The sequence below is a fragment of the Chelonia mydas genome, chromosome 8 (assembly GCF_015237465.2).
Source record: "Chelonia mydas isolate rCheMyd1 chromosome 8, rCheMyd1.pri.v2, whole genome shotgun sequence".
Lineage (NCBI taxonomy): Eukaryota > Metazoa > Chordata > Testudines > Cheloniidae > Chelonia > Chelonia mydas.
This window is the reverse complement of record NC_057854.1, coordinates 74132094-74150645: the sequence shown is the minus strand read 5'-3', so window position 1 is coordinate 74150645 and position 18552 is coordinate 74132094. Positions and strand designations below refer to the sequence as shown.

The 18552-nt window shown below is 40.6% G+C and overlaps 1 protein-coding gene across 5 annotated transcripts in view; it reads left to right on the top strand.

The window, feature by feature from the left end:
* CDC7 (cell division cycle 7) overlaps positions 1–5954 on the top strand; it is a 31915-nt gene extending 25961 nt beyond the window's left edge. For all 5 annotated transcript variants that reach the window (XM_037907200.2, XM_037907199.2, XM_037907201.2 and 2 more), the window contains 2 exons: positions 3066–3215; positions 4951–5954. In XM_037907200.2, the coding sequence (XP_037763128.1) occupies positions 3066–3215; positions 4951–5348 (548 nt within the window). In that variant the 3' untranslated portion in view covers positions 5349–5954. The remainder of the gene's footprint in view (positions 1–3065; positions 3216–4950) is intronic.
* Positions 5955–18552: the final 12598 nt, after the last annotated feature.

Sequence of the window (18552 nt, the reverse complement as noted above, 5' to 3'; positions counted from 1 at the left end):
ACTCTTACTCCTGGATAGAAAAGTCAGGGTTCAGACTTCATAAAGCTTTCCTTTTTTCTTATTGAGATGTATACTTGTACTAGATTGCCTGCACACACCCCTTTTCGAGTTAAAAAAAATCTGAAGATAAAGACCTCTATAGCCTAGTAGTTTAAAGGGAAAAAGATGGTTAGTCTGTCAGCCACATAGCTGATGTAAATACTGTGGAAAGGAATGTGTTTATGTGAAAAGTGAGACTAATAAAAAGCAGTAGTCAGTGGAGTAGTTGAAAGTTATGATACATAAGAAATGAAGAAATGCAAACACTCAAATCATGGATTAAATCATTGAGAGAAATGAATTTTAAGGTTGAAGCATGGGACTGGGAGATATGCAGCCTAATCCTAGTTCTCCCAGACTTATTTTTGTGGCCTAAGTCACTTAGGGCAGGATCCACAAAGATATTACGTGTTGCAATGCTCAATGTTGCAACACCTAACCCCTGCGTGCCCTGCTGCCTAGTGGAATCCTCAGCCACATGTTAGTAAACAAGATGAGGAGAGTTAGGCAGTTAAGGGAAGCATCATCAGAAGCCAGCAAACTGAGTAAGGAGCCACCTAAGCTAACCCAGAGTAAAAAGCAGAGGTCAGGGGTGGGCCTTAGGCCCAGATCTTAAGTGGTATTTAGGCACCTAACTCCCATTGATCTGGGCCTTAAGTGCCTGACTGAGAGGCCCAGAGGTAGGCACCTCCCTCCACCTGGTATTCTCACCAATGAACCTTCTCCTGGAGTTAGGTGCCTAAGCCAGGTGAGCTACTTAAGTATCCAATGCCCTATCAGCTGAAACCCAGGCCATTCATGCCCCCCCCACCCCCCCAAAAACAAAACAAACAAAAAAAAAAAACACATCTTCTGAAATACCAAATGGCCTGGAAGTTAAGACACTCATTTGGGTTGTGGGTTCAAGTTCCTGCTTCAAGTCAGGCAGTGCAGGGACTTGAACCAACATCCCAGGGGAGTGCCCTAAGCAAACAGACACACATGCCAACCTAACCTATTGGAACGGTTCCACTTTGTATTAAATAATTAAATATTCATTGAGACAGGGACTTGAACCTGGATCTCCTGCATCCAATGTGAATGCCCTAACCATTTGGTTATAGTCAGTATTGCTCTCTCTGAATATTTATACATACAAAGAGCAAAGTTTCAACAGGTGAGATCCCCACACCTGTATACCCAATTGTCTAGTGGTTAGGGCACTCACCTGAGATGAGGGAGAACTGGGTTCAAGTTCCTGCTTAAAGTCAGGTCCTTCTCATCCCAGGTGAGTGTTTTAAGCAAACAGACACGCATGCGCCAACCTGCAGGGGAATGCCTACTTTGAGAATGCTGTTTCATGGCTTGGTTCGAGCTAGGGCTTGGATTAGTTTGTTCATTCAGTGGTGGCATCAGCACTTAACTCTGCAAATGCTGACCTGTGGAAATGTAGTCATCTACAGGATTAGGCAACAACGGAGTGGCAGTTTTGCGAATGTCAGAGGCACCTAAATCATGGACATAGATGCCTAAAGAGGCAGTTAGGCACTTAAATACCTTTGTAGATCTAACCTTTAATATCTATGGCTCTGCTTCCCCATCCATAAAGTGAGGGTAATATTTAACTATCCCATAAAGGCCTGATGCTAACTTCAGCAATGATTATAACTTTGAGATCCTCTGTTAGATCCTGCAGAAGTGCAAAGTACCACTTTGCAACTGTAGGCCCATAATTCCATCTGTTTAGCTATTTCTTCATTAAAGAGTTTAACTACTAGTTTGATCATTTCAGGTAATTTAGCACTTTACATATTCAGATCACTGTTGAGGCTGTGTTTGTAAGTGAAATAATTAAATTCAGATCTATATAATTCATTCTACAAACCACAAACTTTTTTTGGAAAAAAGTTAAAAGCTGTTACTTTTTTCCTCTCGAAAGCACACAGAACTGTTCAACCCCTCTTTTCCTTTCCCCACCATCCCTCAAAAAAATGACAATTATTTTCATAACTCTAATGCTGAAAGTTTCCATCATGTTTGGGCAACTTTCCCCAATGCACTATTTGTACTCTTCATAAGACTGTGAAAATGATTAACAACTCCTAACTGCTACATTTCTTAAGATGGTTACTTTGTCAGGTGATTTCAGGTTAGAGGTAAAGTCTTCAGTATGATAAGTCCATTTGGAATTGCTAAATAATAATCCACTGTTACAGAAAATTACTTACTTCAGATATTTAATTATTTGGAATTAGTGCTGGCTGTATATTTTAAACCTTCCTTTTCCCTAGGCAAATTTTTAGATAATCTCTAGAGCATGTATTATTATTAAAACACTTAAAGTTAATGGCTATTGGCAAGCATTGTAATCCACCAGCCTAATTTTTTTCCCCCCCTACCTAAAAAGCTTAGTACTGGTAGAGCTATATCTGCATATTGTGATTGCATGCTTAAAACTAGCATCAGATTAAGGCCTTGATCCTGCAAACACTGAAGTAAATTCTAACTAGACTTAGAGTGGTTCCATAAAAGTCATAGAAGACTATTCATATGGGTAAAGGTATGCATTTGCTTAAGTGTTTACAGGATTGGGGACTAAGGGCTTGTCTTCACTACCGTTAGGGTTAATCAACCTAAGTTACGCTATTCAGCTACATGAATAATGTAGTTGGAGTCACTGTAGCTTAGGTTGACTTACCCTGGTGTCTTTACTGTGCTGTGTTGACAGACACTCTCCGGTCACCTTCCCTTACTCTTCTCAGAGAGGTGGATCAGAGTTGACCAGAGAGCACTCTGCGGTCGATTTAGCGGGTCTCCACTAGACCCACTAAATCAACCACTGCTGCATTGATTGCAGCAATAGTAAAGACCAGCCCTAAAACTGAACTTAACTTCACCTTTAACCATGTAGATTACATGTCAACAAAATTAATAGGTAATTCATTATATTATTTCTTTTGAAACTTTGCTGGTCACGTGGGTTTTTTTAGACTCCAGATGATAAAGTTGTGGGTTCTTTTTTACTAAAAGCTTGCTTTCCCTTGCAGCAATTGACATGTGGTCTGCAGGAATCATATTCCTTTCTTTGCTCAGTGGACGGTATCCATTTTACAAAGCAAGTGATGATTTAACTGCTTTGGCACAAATCATGACTATTCGTGGATCCAGAGAAACTATTCAGGCTGCTAAAACATTTGGTATGCAAGTTTTTAATTACAGAAAAAAATATCTTTCTATTGTTTATAATTTGCATTTATATAGTACTGTTCATCCTAAAGAATTCTCAAACTGCTTACAAACTATATATTGCTCTTCACTGAAATGCGGCAATTTCGGGAATGGCATACAGCAACCTCGTAATGACTCCTATAGGAATTTGGTTAGAACATTTGAGCTAACATCCTTATTCCTGCAGAAAGTGCCCTGGAGTTTTAAATCAATGTGGCTGAAAATACGGATATTGTAACTATTAGCTTGTTTAAAAGAAAAAGCCATTAGAAATAGTTGGGATTAAAAAAATTCCAGTGGAAACAGGGTTTTTTTTATACAAGTAAACATTTCCCTTCATTGTTTACAACTCAAGCATTGCACCATTTAATATCTGAAAGTGAAACTGACAACATTGTCATTCTCCAAACTGGGAGATGCAAATTATGGAAAACAGCATAAAGAAAGAAAGGTAAATTGGGTTTTTAATGTTTCTTTATTTCTACTAATTGAAGGTAGTGGTTTTAAAATAGACAAATAAATTGGTTAAAATATCTTAAAGTTGGTGTGTCTGACCAGAAGTAGTTAGAACTTTACTTTTAGCTATTTGATGCGTGTTGGGATCAAACAAACAGAAAAAGCTTTTCAAAGCCACACAGTGGGTCAGTTTCTGAGCCGCACCTTTCAGGAAGTGCATGATGTGATGTGTTGCTACTGGTGGCTTTGCTATCTGTCCTGCCTCAGTTTAAGTAAGAGCACTCCAGCCTCACCACCTACAACTCCAGAATGCCACTCTGATTTTTTTTTTTTTTTAAATGAGGCCAGTAGCTGTGTAGCCTGCTGTAAAATGGCAATACAAAAACCTCATGACTACCAAGTCTATAAGTAAAGTATTAAACATAGGAAAATTGCAAAAGCTAACAAAAGTAAAGTAAAATGTTTAATTTTCCTAGTTTCTCTCAAGTTATATGAAAAGGTAGTTATGTCACTTCACAAATAACTTATCCAAAAATAAGTATGAGAGTTCTTTATAGTTCTTTTCTTCAAATGTAGTTAGCATAGTAGCTTATCCAAAATACAGAGTATGCAATACGTTATGGAAACACTGCCAGTGATTCCGTGACTGACCTGGGTTTTGCAATTAAAGCAGGGATTTATCCACTTTATGTCTGAGGAATACTGCATATACTCCCCAAAATTACAGCACTTACTCCTGAATACAGAATGAATTGAGAATTTTCCACTAAATTGGCTTAATTACTTTGTTACAATTAAGAAGTCTCCCCCCTACCCCGCCCCCCCCCCCCATCTTAATACTGGAATAATGGATACTTCAAACTACCCTTATAGTTAAAACTCACTGAAATCTTCTGTATAAGCTACATTTCATGACTTTTTGTAGGATTAAAGGTAACTTTTTTTCCCATTTTACTGCTTAAGCTGGGGATAAGAATAATGTATTAAAGAATTTCATGTAGAACTGCCCTCTTTCAAAATGGTGACCAGCTCTCATTGTTCTCAGTGGGGCCATGGCCACAGAATGCTGGACTCAGCTTGCTGGAAACCATGGGAGATGATGATCTTTTTTTTTTTTAAAGGGGATTTTTGAAAGAAGGCACCTGAATGAAGGCTAGCTGTGGCCTTTGAGATGTCTCAGACCCTGAAATTTGCAATTGTATACGTGTACTAAAACAGTGCTTAGTAAACACAGTATTTTCCTCATAGGCAAATCAGTATTGTGTACTAAAGAAGTCCCAGCACAGGATTTAAGAACACTTTGTGAAAGACTGAGAGGAACAAATAGCAGCTGTGCTAAATCAACAAGTGATATGCACACCAACTCTTTATATGAACCTGCTTTGGCAATTGAGACAGACAAAAAAGTAGAGTTTGCTTCCCAGCCACTTGGGGAACAAATCCAGCGTCTGAAGAACAACTGTCATGAAGGTGACAATGGCTTGGAAATTAAGATAACAGGAAAGGCAACTGATTTGAAAGGATGGGACAGAGTTCCTGATGAAGCTTATGATCTACTTGATAAGCTACTAGATCTAAACCCGGCTACAAGAATAACTGCAAAAGAGGCTTTGCTGCATCATTTTTTTAAAGATATCAGACAGTGAGAAGACACCTGATTCCATTATTTCCTTGATCTTTGCTTCACATGAAAATATTACACAGTATTAGTTTGAGTTTATTTATCTTCATGGCATGTAGTGATCTGCTTTTCTTGTACTGGGTGGAACTGGTTTCTGAAAAATTACTAGAAATATGTTTCTGGTGGAGGAAGGTTGGCATCATGGATTGGAAGTAGAATATGGAGCATTTCACCTTTTTAAAATCACAATTTCAAGTCCATTTCTTGTTACTAGTGATGGAAACATCTTCTGATGGCTGTTCAGTGGCCTATGTGAAGTGAATTTATGGTTGTAGTCCAACTGTAGAATTCAAAGTGTTTGCATTACCAAAACCCTTCCTTGCTAACACTTAGATACCAAATATTGAATAAACATGACAGGTGACATATTTTCACCCCCCTACTTTATTGCTGAAGCTCATTGGTGAGGTGTGGAACATTGCTGCTGTGCTGTACCTGTTCTAGGAGGAAAAGAAGGACTTAGTCTAAGACTGTCAATAACAAGTTTCATGAGCACTAAGTTGAACTATTTGTTTTTAAATCTTCTAATAAAATTTAAAGCTAATCTTTCCTATAAAATATAATACACAAATGTTTTATGTGTGACTTTTGGTTAACATACGACATTTAGTATTCTGTGCACATGCATACATCCCTTTCTTTTCTCCTTGTGATCCACTTACTTTCCAGCTTGTTGTCCTTTTTTGTATTGGACAGCCTAGGTACATTGCCACTGGCCACAGATAGTCTATCCAAGTCATCAAGAATATTTAAAAAAAAAAGTAAACTGCTAATCTAGGGGTCAGGTATTGTTTTGACTGTGTAACCTCCGTAAGGGCAAGTGTTCCAAGATGTATACCTTCCCCACCCTGCTTGGGCAGTGGGGCTTAGCATAATTGCTCTTATTGTGCACAACCTGTACTTTCTCAACTAAAGTAACATGGGTAACTGTCAATGCACACCTCACTGATTAGCTCATGTGGCATGTATGCATATCAGTATAAGTGTTTTGGAAACTTGCATTTTTCACAAATTATCCATTAAATAAAAGTTTTGCTTTTATAACTTGGGAAGATTGTTTAGTGGTAATAGTTTAAAACTGCCAAAATATTGGTAAGGAAAGGACATCCAGAGGGATGTCTCTGTGCAGAAAATTATAAAAGAAACATCAGCATTTTAATGTTTTCCTGTGTAAATCCCTCAGTGATGGAAAACAGTTCAACGGGCTTCATCATATAGGGCTGCTATATTCAGGGGTTTGTTAGTGTTTAAGTCTTGAGCAAGTTTTTCAGAGTTAAAAGGAGCGACTACTTTGCCTGTAAAGTGCTCCAGGCTGAAAATTGCCCTAAAGTATCTCAGCCTAAAAGCAAGTCTTTAATTTCAAATTGGCTAAACCACAATTTTACTTATTTCTTTGTAAATGTTACCTTGTTTTAAAGTTGGACTGATTTTAGATATATTAACTCAGTGTTTAATTTGATAAGTGAGATAGGCAGTAGATGTTTTATAACTCATCTCCTTTCTCAATATTACTCCGTATACAGAACAGTAGTTGAAAGATTTTTTTTTTTAAATGCAGTTATAAATGAATCAAGGTGGAGGCAAAAATGAATCCATAACGCTGCATTTGTGGAATGATTAAACACAGAAGCCAGGTTTAGAGGAGTGAATCGCTAATGCCATTTACTAGGTGTGCACTTGCATAACTATCAAACTCACAAGGAGGTAAATGGGGAAATATTTATGGTATGCTTCTCTTACTTTCCATTGGTCGTTGGGGATCCAGGCTTTACTCAGTTGATCAAAGGCTGGGGTGAAAGTGGACAGTTTTGTGAGAGAAGACTGAACAAGTTATGTGCAATTCCTGTATACTAGCAGATAGAGCTGTCGGCATCAAGAGTTGTCAACAATGGGTCTGTCATCTGGTACTGAGAAGGGTTTAGCCTGTTATGAGGCAGGGAGAGAACAAAATTTTCCAGACCTTTAAGACATAAATCTTAACCATGCTTTGTGGAATTGTATTGAAAAGTTTTGTCCCATTTATGGTAAAAGGAACTTAATAGAGTAGGGGTGACCCTACTGTTGACAACCATTATTAAATGGGTTTTCCAGCTCCCACTGCCTCCCAAAGGCAGTTTAAGGACCTGATTTCTTACTGATCCAAGCCATGTTTATAGCCTTGCTTTAGTACTAGTAATAGCAGCACTGTTGTACCCTCTTGGGCTGCAGTCATGGAGCAGGGCTGCACTGCTATTCACTGTACAAACACCTAATACTATTGAAAAAATCATAGTGAGGAAATATCCTCTGGTCTCCTCTCTGCACACATCCAGGCTTATGGAAAGGTTTTGTGGAGAAGAGGAAAAGGTTTCCATTACATAGTATAAATCTAAATACCCTCCACCTGACATGTCTACAGCTTATCTTCTCTGTGGCTACAAAGTTATGTAAGTTGAGCAAGAACTATTTCCCAAAGTGATGCAACTTTAGCACTCTGCATTGCATTTTGGCTGTATCACAGTTGTGGATATACAGGGTTTTCCTCATGAACACATAAGTTTGTTATAAATTAAGGGTCTGGCTCTGCAAAACCTTATAACTAGGCATAGTTCTGACTATCATGAGTTGGCGCACTGAAGATACAGTAATACCAGGCATAATACTAAGTGCTTGCAGGATTGGGGCCTAAGCAACAACTGTGCTGTGAATTCTGAAGAAATGTGGGGATTGTATTTAAAATGGTTTGAGTGAAACCATAAAATTAATAGATGTCACAGATCTCGCAATATTTTCATTATGCAAAGTGAAGTTGGTCTATTTTCAGCAGTTTGGAAAAAAAAAAAAAAACTATTCATGCTTTCTACTGAAAGTTTAGTACAATGTCTTTCCATATAAATTTCTTGAAATACTAATAGAGTTACCACTATAAAAGGTTATGAGTAATGCTCTTTGAAAAGGTTACTGCTCTAGCATTTTTATGAAACTTTCCCATATAAGGTGGTGATTATGATAGCGTAAATGCCCTAACGAGGACTGAAGATGAAAAGCAATTATTTCAACATAGTCAAACTTATAAAGATCTTGAATTGAATAAGAATTACTAAATGATGGTAATATCACACCATTTCTGGCATCAGCTGTTAGAGAAAAATGTCTGCAGATGTCAGAATATTGATTGCAGAAAATCTTGAAACCCACAAAACCCTGGAGCCCAGGCTTTAGTAATTTCTGCTGTTTATGTAATTTCAGTACAGCGCATCACTGAGAAGTTATTTATCTAAAGGAACTGTGGCCAAATTTGGCAGGCAGTGCTGTCTGCCAGTGTCTGCAGATGTATTGTTTCCTCCTACATTCACTTGTGCTGTCTGTGGTCTTTCTAGAATACAAGCTGACACCAAGCAAAAATATGTCAACTCTCAATGGCAAATTTTCTAAACTGCTTTAGGTTTTTGGGGTTTTTTTGGTTACTTTCTGTTTATTAGCTATAGTATGGCGCACCTTTCCGTACTGGGTGGTGGAAATACTATCCATTGTATTGGTTGAATAACCAAAATGGGGAGTAATTTATTAATAAATTATTAATGTGTTATGTCAAATTATTAGGTTTTGAGAAAGGTTCCACAAGAGACCGCGCTTAGTTCATTGTTCAATATATTCACTAACAAACTAGACAAGAGTTGCAATTTGTTACTCTAGGTTAGCCAGTGATTTGAAACTTGGAGGATAAAGTGAAAAAAATATATACGTATAGAAGATTTATAGCACTTAAGTTCTAGCTAAGACCTATCAAAGCACCTTGTAAAGGGAAGGAAAAAAAGAATTGACGAAATTCAGTAAGGATAAATGCAAAGTTGTTCATGTAGTGAAGAAAAAACTTAAGGCTTAGGTAGAGGATAGGGAGATTTGGAGAAATGATTTGCCACCAGTATTTTAATGACTGCCGTGCATCTTTCTCTCCTACCCCCAAGCGTAGTCCCTGTTAACCCCCACCCTTGCACCATAGATGAACCCCCAAGATTCCTCTTCAGCACATCACTGATTTGGGTGATCGATAACTGAACCAGAGGCTGCAAGGGAATACTGTTGCAATAAAAGCCATTCTATACTGAGCTCTCTCAATGGAGGTACTAAAAGAGCAAGAGGGTAATTGCTGCTGCAGCATATGTTGCGAGGCCATAGCTGGAATACTGACTTTTAGACACCATACTATGAATAGGATTATTAATAAATTGCACAGAAACCAAAGGAGGTCAGCAAAAATGATTGATTTGGGAAGCATGACATATGCCCAGAGACTAAAAGAAATGAATATATAGAACCCTGAGAAAAGAAGGTTGTGGGCAGATATAACGATCTGAAAATACTCATGTGGATGTAACAGGAAAGGAGTGGATTATTCTCAGTACTGTACAAGCATAGAGCAGGAATTAATCTATACTAGACTTCTGCCTCCTCCCCATCACAACTCATGCTGTTTTTTTCCCCTCACTGTAATGGCAGTTAATAGGGCAGAACTACCAAGAGAAGTTGCAGAATTGCCACCTCTAGAGAGATTCAAAGCAGTATTAGAAAAGTAACTATACAGAATTCAGTATGTAATCAGTAGCAGCAATGTAGATGGAAAAAAATATTCATAATCCTATCCAAATCTACTACTTTTTGTTGGAGGGATGGGGGATGGAGGGGAGACTTAGAAGGAGTTGAAGGAATGATGAAGACCGCTTAGTTAAGGCAAATGCAAAGTGAATTGGAATACTTCTGATATTTGGAAACAAGTTACAAAATGGTAAAGTGCTTCTCTGCCAGAGAGAAATATCATTTTGCCATATCGTTACAGTACCAGCACAACTGGAGTAGATGTTCTCTGTGCTCCCCTGCTTTCTCACCAGTGCAGTTCGGTTGTGCAGGGGAGGGGGAGGTATGACTTGGAGATGTGGGTGCCCACAATGTGCAGATGCAAGTAGGATCAAGATGATATGTCTTTCATAGATCTAATTTTCTAACATGCACCTCAGCAGAGGCAGCTAGATCTGTGATGTATAGGGCCCTACCAAATTCACGGCCATGAAAAACACGTCACGGACCGTGAAATCTGGTCTTTTGTGTGCTTTTAACAGATTTCACGGGGAGACCAGCATTTCTCAAATTGGGGGTCCTGATCCAAAAGGGAGTTGGGGGGGGTCACAAGGTTATTTTACAGGCGTCGTGGTATTGCCACCCTTACTTCTGCGTTGCCTTTAGAGCTGGGAGAGCAGTGGCTAATGGCTGGGCGCCCAGCTCTGAAGGCAACGTCCCGCCAGCACAGTGCAGAAGTAAGGGTGACGTGGAATGGTATTGCTACCCTTACCTTCTGCGCTGCTGTCTGTAGAGCTGGGCCCTCAACAGGCAGCATTGCAGAAGTAAGACTGGCAATACCATTGCATGCCATCCTTCTGCGCTGCTGTTCGTGGCAGCTCTGCCTTCACAGCTGGACTCCTGAGTGGGCAGCTGCTGGCCAGGAGCCCAGCAGTGCAGAAATAAGGGTAGCAGCACCACAACACCCCCTACAATAACCTTACAACATCCCCCAACTTCTTTTTGGGTCAGGACTTCTATAATTACATAATCATGAAATTTCAGATTTTTAAATTTCTATGACTGTGAAATTGACCAAAATGGACCATGAAATTTGTTAGGACCCTAGTGATGTAGCATGTTAGGGTGGATTCCTTTCCATTTTCCCTCTGTATACCTCTCCAACACCCAAACCAGCTCCTTGGCAGGATTTCGGCTTTAATATAGAGCAATCATTTATTTCCTTCAGCAGCCCTTCTAATATATGTAAAATGTAATCTAGGAACTATTGCATCTGTTATTCTATTGAACTGAAATGTTTGTATCCTGTTCTGTCTTTCGTGAAGTTTTGTACTCTAGAGAATTTTTGCTTGGCATTCATATTTCCTATGATTTTTTTCTTAATTATTTTCATTTGTATCTTTCTGGCTATTATGTTCTAGCACTCGGTAGAAGTACTACTGAAAGTCTTATGTAAATACATCCATGCCTCTTACATGCCAAGAAGTGCTGTAGAGACAAATCACATTCTAAAGTGGGTGACACCAAAAAAAGTTTACATTAGAGGGATGCCAACTTAAATGTCACTGGTTTCCTAATATACTGTTGATATAAGTAACCCTAAGATAAGAGGAATCTATTTGTTCAGAATTTACTATTGCATTTGACAGCACTTTGGTAATTTTTTTGTATTTCCCCTGGTGAGTCTCCTTTTGCAGCTGGTGACGTTCCTGGAAGACGCTGTTTTAATGGAATGAAGTTGGGTGGCGGGGGTGGGGAGGACAACTGTTTTTATGGGTCCAGTACTTCAGTTATTGAAGCAGACAATGATCAATCCATGGAATGATATTAAGACTACAATTCTGAGACATTACTCAATGTTCTCTACACTATATAGTCTCTGTGTGTGTGTGTGAGAGTGAGAGAGAAGCTTAGAAGATAGGCTTTTCTACTAATGTAACTATAGTATGTTCTGATTTCAAATTCACTTTGTATTTTTTCCCCAGAAAGTAGTACATGTACTGGATCAGTGGCTCATACTCATTTGTACTACTGCATTCCTGCTTGGCCAGTTCAAAGGGTAGTAAATGTTTAAATTGGCAGCCTGAACAGTGAGTGAAAATAAAAAAAAATAAATCTGTCTTTTGGGTCATATGCTTACTAAAGCTGGCATGTATAATTTTGTTATTCCTAAAGCCTCTAGTGTCATGGAGGTGACACAGGTCTAATAAATTGGTGTTTTTGCACCAGGTTGATTGTAATGTAGCCTTCCTGAAAACCTTTTCCAAACAATGTTGCAAGTTTCCTATGGTGAATTAGTTTGGAGGGATTTTTCAGGGCAGCCTGAACATAGTTCAGTGTGTTGTGACTGTCCGTATATAGTGACTCTTGCAACCAGTAGATTCACGTACTTGTATTACTGTGAACCTGATGGACAGAAGCTTGCTTTAGGTCATGCACACCAATTCATAAAGCTATGAAACAGGCTTTAAAAGAAATTACATGAGGGTACCTAGTAAATAAAGTAAACTAAATTTGAGAAATATGCATGGAACTGCATTATCTATTCTGAATATGTTAGCTTTCCAAAATTGTAAACTCCTTGGAGTAGAAACCAAGTCATTTTATTTGCTCTGAAGAACAAGCACATTTTGAGGTTCTGTATACATAAGTCAAAGCATGTGGTGGATTTGACAAGTACGTACCCTTTATGGGCAGCTTATCTTGGCGTATTACTTGCAGTTTATCAAACCTCTTTTTAATTTGCTATGGCTTGCAAAGTGTCCAATATAGTAGCCATGGGCAGAGTACGGGACATCTTGGATTAACCAGGACTTTTAAATGGAACCATTGTGTCTGATCTTTACAGACTCTCCCTCTCCATGACCCAAGTCTTTTTTTATTTTCATATCCTTTGACTACCCAGGAAAGTTATTCCTATACAATACCACTGTACCAAGTAATGAATACTAGAAAAAAAATTTCATGATAACCTTTTCTCCTTACACCATAATGCATCCTTCCTGTAATCTTGCATCTGCTGAAGTCCTTCATGCCTTATTTCCTTGGCCATTTCAATTTCTCATTTTATGCCTTTCTTGCATAATGCTAAACTGAGAATTTCAGAACGCTAGAAGCCAGCCTCTCTTGTTTAGGCTAGTCAACATCCCTTCTTTGGATTCCCATCCATCTCTAAAGTCAGTTCAGAATTGCTCTCCTGAGTTTCAAAACTCTTCAAGGATTCATTTCGTCCTACCTCTCTGATATCACTTCCACCTACTGTGTTCCTCCAGTCTTGGCCTCCTATCTGACATTCCAAAAATGGGGGTTGCCTTGGTAACTAAATTCTTGGTTTGACACTTAAGTACGTATGTCATAAGTGGTTACACACTGCTGCTAGGATCTTAATTTTATCTACCACCGCCACCAATTCTTATCTTGCAGTGTTTTTAGGATATTGCAGTTTAAGTGTCCTTAGCTTCATCCTTTTTCATATTCTCTACTTTGAACTACAAAGTATACTACTCTGTTCATGCTTCTAGTCATTCTGACTTTTTTTTTTACATGGTAAAGGAGGTAAAGATTTAATGGTTTACTGGTATTTGTCAGTAAATTAAATAAGTTTTCCATCTTCACTGATCTCCTGTTCATTAACTATTTAAGACATGTCTGCTGTACCTTAACCTCTTACACCAGCTTCCTTTCATTTTCTACCTTTTCCTTTTAGTACTTTAATAACTGACATTTACTGGATCGCTTATACTGGACAATGCATTACAGCTGCCTGCACGCTGCTCATGACTCGAAAACAAAAGAATCATCACCTACTAGAATCCTCCACTTGTGCAACTTGGCGTACAGTTTCCAGCCCTGGCCTGCATACTGTCAGCATAGCAGCTTGATACACATCCATTACACTTGCTTCAAGTAAAGAAAACTCTTATATCCTGCTTGGGGTACCCAGAATTCTGAGCATCTGTATTACCCCCTCTAAGTAAGAGTTTTGCTGCTGCTGCTGCTAAGCCGTGTGTCAGCTCCCTGACACATCAGCTTGTTTGCCTTGCCAAAAAACTCTTCAGGACTCAGTCTAAATAGTGCCGTGCAGTAATGAATCAGTGAACCCTAATGCCAATGTGTCTCTGCAGTGATCAGGCCCTCTCAGTGGGCACACACAGAGGTTAAGTTTGCTGCCTCCAAAGAGTAGACACCGGTTGGTGTGGATAGCTGAGGACTCTCCCTCCCATTTACCACATAGCACAGGGATGGTTTCGTAATAAAACAAGAAGAAGTCTATTAACAGAGATTTAAGTGATATTAGCTAAAATAAGAGACAGGTAGCTGCAAATAAAACAAACCATGTTTTCTGGTGACAAAAAGCTTCATTTTAGAAAGTTACAAGCTTTGCCTAAGCAGTTCTCTTTCTTTCTTCAAGTTATCAGCATCCCTAGGCCCCGAGAATAGGGGATCCAACTTTCACAGGGCTTGTCTTCACTACCAGGGTAAGTGGACCTAAGTCACATTACTCCAGCTACACGAATAACGTAGCTGGAGTCAACCTAAGCTATGTTGACTTACCCTGGTGTCTTCACTGCATTGCGTCAACAAGAGACACTCTTCCATCAACTTACCTTAATCTTCTCAGGGAGTTGGAGTACCGGGGTCAACCGGAGAGCGCTCTGCCTAAATCGACCCCTGCTCAGGAGTGAAAATAAGGCGTTATGGGCCACTATGGCGTACTGGTAAAGAGTGGCCACTGGTACCAGCCCCTATCACCTTACTTTGTGCTCCCCCGTCGGCAGGGCTGCTGACGGGGGGAGCACAAATGGGGCAGCGACATTAAAGCACTGCCGTGGCAGTGCTTTAAGCAGGGTCCTTAAGCACTGCAACGGCAGCACTTTAAAGCCGTAGGGGCTGGTGCCGGCAGCCACTTTTTACCGGTACACCGTACCAGTCCCTACCACCGTATTAAATCCCTTTAAATCGCTGCTGGAGCCCCAGGTGACGCAGGCCAGCCAGCCTGCAAGGGCTGGCTGGGGGACGCTGACCCCCCCCCCCCCCCCTTCTGCCTGAGGCCCCGCCCCTTCTGGGGGTCCAGAGCCAGCCACCATACTGATAAGTTTTCAATTTTACTTTCACCTCTGCCCTTGCTGCAATTGATTGCAACAGCATCGATCTCCCCGTAGTGAAGACGAGTCCACTGACTCAAGGAGTTCTGTTCCCTATGCCCTCTAAGTGATTATTACAAAATGATTTTTGCTTACATTTCCCAGAACTCATTTTGTCCCCAGAGTCAGGATGACCTGCTGTTCTCCCCTTCGTCTTGACTTCCCATCCCCCTGCTGCTTCATAGTAAATGGGGCTTCCATTGTTTTGATTCCATAATGTCTAATTTACATTGGAGATAGGTAGATAGCAACCTTTTCTCCTGTCTGGGGGAGAGCCTGTTTCTCCTTGTTTGGTCAGACTTTAAAGCATAATATCCATAATTCCTCACATATTGTTAATATATACATTTCACAATAATCAGTCACCAGCATGTCACCAGCTTTCCTAAAAGCCATTACTTATTACACTTTTGTAGTTCAAAACTATTGCATACAAGCAGTTGATTCAATTGCTTATTCCTTAGAGTTCAGACCCCTGCTCTCCCCCTGAATGCAGGCCTGATCACCACAGAATTTTCATGTTTAAATTTTTAAGTGCTATCCTCCCTCTAGCCCCTCCCCCCCTTTTTAAAGTGTGCTGGAATAGTGCCAGTGACTTCTTAGAGTGCATATATTCACTTCCCCACAGTCCATCCCATAAAGGAAGTGGCTCAAACTGTCTGCAAGTTTTGATGTTTTTAGTTCTTGCTAAAATCAGCGCTTTGATTAATTTAATACAGTGATTTTTGTGTGTAATATTTTAAATCTCCCACTAAACAGCAAAAGGGGAGAGAAATTGTTGGTAAATTATTTTGGGTGTGGCTGAACCTACAGTGGACTGAGATTGCTTTCTCTAGCTCACTTTGAGATCACATGTACAACAGGCCTAGTTTAGGATTTTTATGTGAAATACTCCAATGAAATTTCATTAGCTATGAAATGTATATAGATTGCATTACTACTGGTAAATAACACTGAGTTACTGTCTAGCAGTACTAGATATTAAATGTTTTATGGGACATACATAAACATGCCACTTCATCTGTCTTCTGGAATGTATGCAATTAATGGTTTTGCTGCCCTACCTCCTTTAAGTTACTGCATACTAATTCTTCGAGACCTGTTTTCTTGTTTCCTTTGCTGTAAGAGTTAAAGTCATATACTGGAATAGTAAAACCCACTCGTCACGTTGGAGTGGCTATTGGCCATCATCACTGAAAAAAGCTGAATACCATCATCTTCGAATATTGATTCAATCCCCTCCCATATTCATAGTGGAAGTCTAATGGAATAATTTGGCACAACAAATGTCTAATGTTAAAGGTATTGAAGTCTCAAGTGGAGAAATACAATTCTGTGTTCCAGCCAAGCACATGTTTGAGTTAATCTTAACATGGTTCTAGTCTATATCATCTGTTACAGTTTGAAGTTTGGAAGAGAGTTCCTGCCTATGATTTTACTAGAAAGTATAGAAGATGCTTCTGGAAAAAGTGAGACTACACTAATAAAAGGTCAAAATAAATATTCAGGTGGTTTCAATTGTGCTATCTGAAATTCAGTAAAGAAAATGAAAGACAGATGCTCACTTTTCAGATGCTCACACTCAGGCCATTGGTAGTCAAAAATGACTTCATGGCACATAACACCCTTCTCTCCCCCCTCCAGTACTGTGAGCCTCTCTGCCCTGGTTTAATAGGCATTAGCTATCTAGGCTTCCCAATTTTAGAAGCTTTCTATGAGAGGCATAATTGCTCAACAGAAAAAAAGCTGGGTTGGTAGGGAAAAGAAAATGAATGCACTACCTTAAAGTAGGGACCTACTAGAAAGCATTCTAGAATTTGGACTTCCTGTGCCAGGGGTGCACTGGCCAAGGATAGTGGGGCTGCTCACTGTTAGCTAAATCCATTTTTATAAAAAGTTTAGCTTTGTGATGGGCCATGACTTACCACCTCAGTGCCTCCTGCTGGTTGTGCTGGGAATTAGCTCCTGGTTGCCAGTGTACCTTCTTCTAGTGGTGTCTCACCGCCACCACTTTTGCTCCACCTCTAAGACCCGCATCACTCCCCAGACTGTCGTGTCCTCTTCTGGGCATGGCCCTCCAGCTGTGCCCCACTCCACTTTCTCCACACTTCCGGGGGAACCGGCTGTCTCAAGTCCATCCACTTGCCACTGTGGCCTTCAGTTTAGCCTCTCACCTCAAGGGGTAAACTGTAGTCCAAATACTGGCCACCCCTTTTGGGACAAGTGGGCAGGGGGTCCGGGCCCACCCAGTACTCCAGGACCCGACCCAGGGACCCTATAGCCATTGGCCACATGCTGCTGCTCCTCCAACTCACACCACCTATTTCCCTGGGCCACTTCCCCATAGCGCTAGCACCTTCCCGGCCCTTTGCATCAAGGGCCTCAGTCTAGCAGTCCTCAGGCTGGAGCTCCCTATTGCTCCCCTGACCCTGCCCAGCAGTGCTCTGTCTAAGGTACTCCTCTCAGGCAGCCAATCCTTCTCCCTTGCACTCCAGGGAGAGACTGACTGTGTGCTGTTGAGCAGCCCTTCTTATATGGCCCTCCCTTGCCCTGATTGGCTCTCTACAAGCCCTCCTCCCAATGGTTGGGTTTAGTGCAGCCTCCCTGAGGGCTGCTTTAACCCTCCATCTATCTGTGTCGGGCAGTTGCCCCACCACAAGCTTGCATGGCTATTTTCTTAGAGCCATGTGGTAGCTAGCCAGGGAATAGCCGACAGGAGGGGAATGAGTATGGGAAAGTTAGTGAATAGTTTGATCTCAATTTGTTCCCTTCCAGATGCGGGGTAGGAGTTGCAGAGGGACCTTGCGAAAAAATGGTTACTAACCTTTTTGTAGCTGTTGTTTTTCTAGATGTTTTGCACATGTCCATTCCAATGTAGGTGTGTGCGCACCCCAAGCACAGTTGCCAGAATTTTTTCCCCAAGTGGTATCCATCAGGTCTTTTTTGTGATGTGGGCCAAGAATGCCTGACAAGTCAGGTGGATTGCTCTAAGTTCTCTGATATCGATATGGAGCAAAAACTCCTCGAGACCCCAGACTCTGAGTTTTGAGCTACAAACAAACCCAGGAGGCTCATGCAAACCCAGAGTGTTGTGATCGGATATACCTGAACGGAGCTTATCAAAGTCGAGATTGCATATAAGCGGTCCTCCGGAAGCAGGGTCTTTGCCAGCACGGAGTAGAGAACTGCCCTGAACTCTATTCTTTGTATGGGGATAAGAGTAGACTTCTGGCCATTTATTAATAGACCCAAAGACTGGAATGTCAATTGGATGAGATTGATGTCGACACCACTTGCGATCTGAACCGACCCTTGATCAGCCAGTTGTCGAGATACGGGAAAACGAGAACTCTCTTTCTTCTGAGGAAGGCCACTACTACTGCCATACACTTGGCGAAGACCCACAGGGTGACCGATAGACCAAATGGCAGAATTGCAAATTGGTAATGGGCTGGTTCACCACAAATCTTA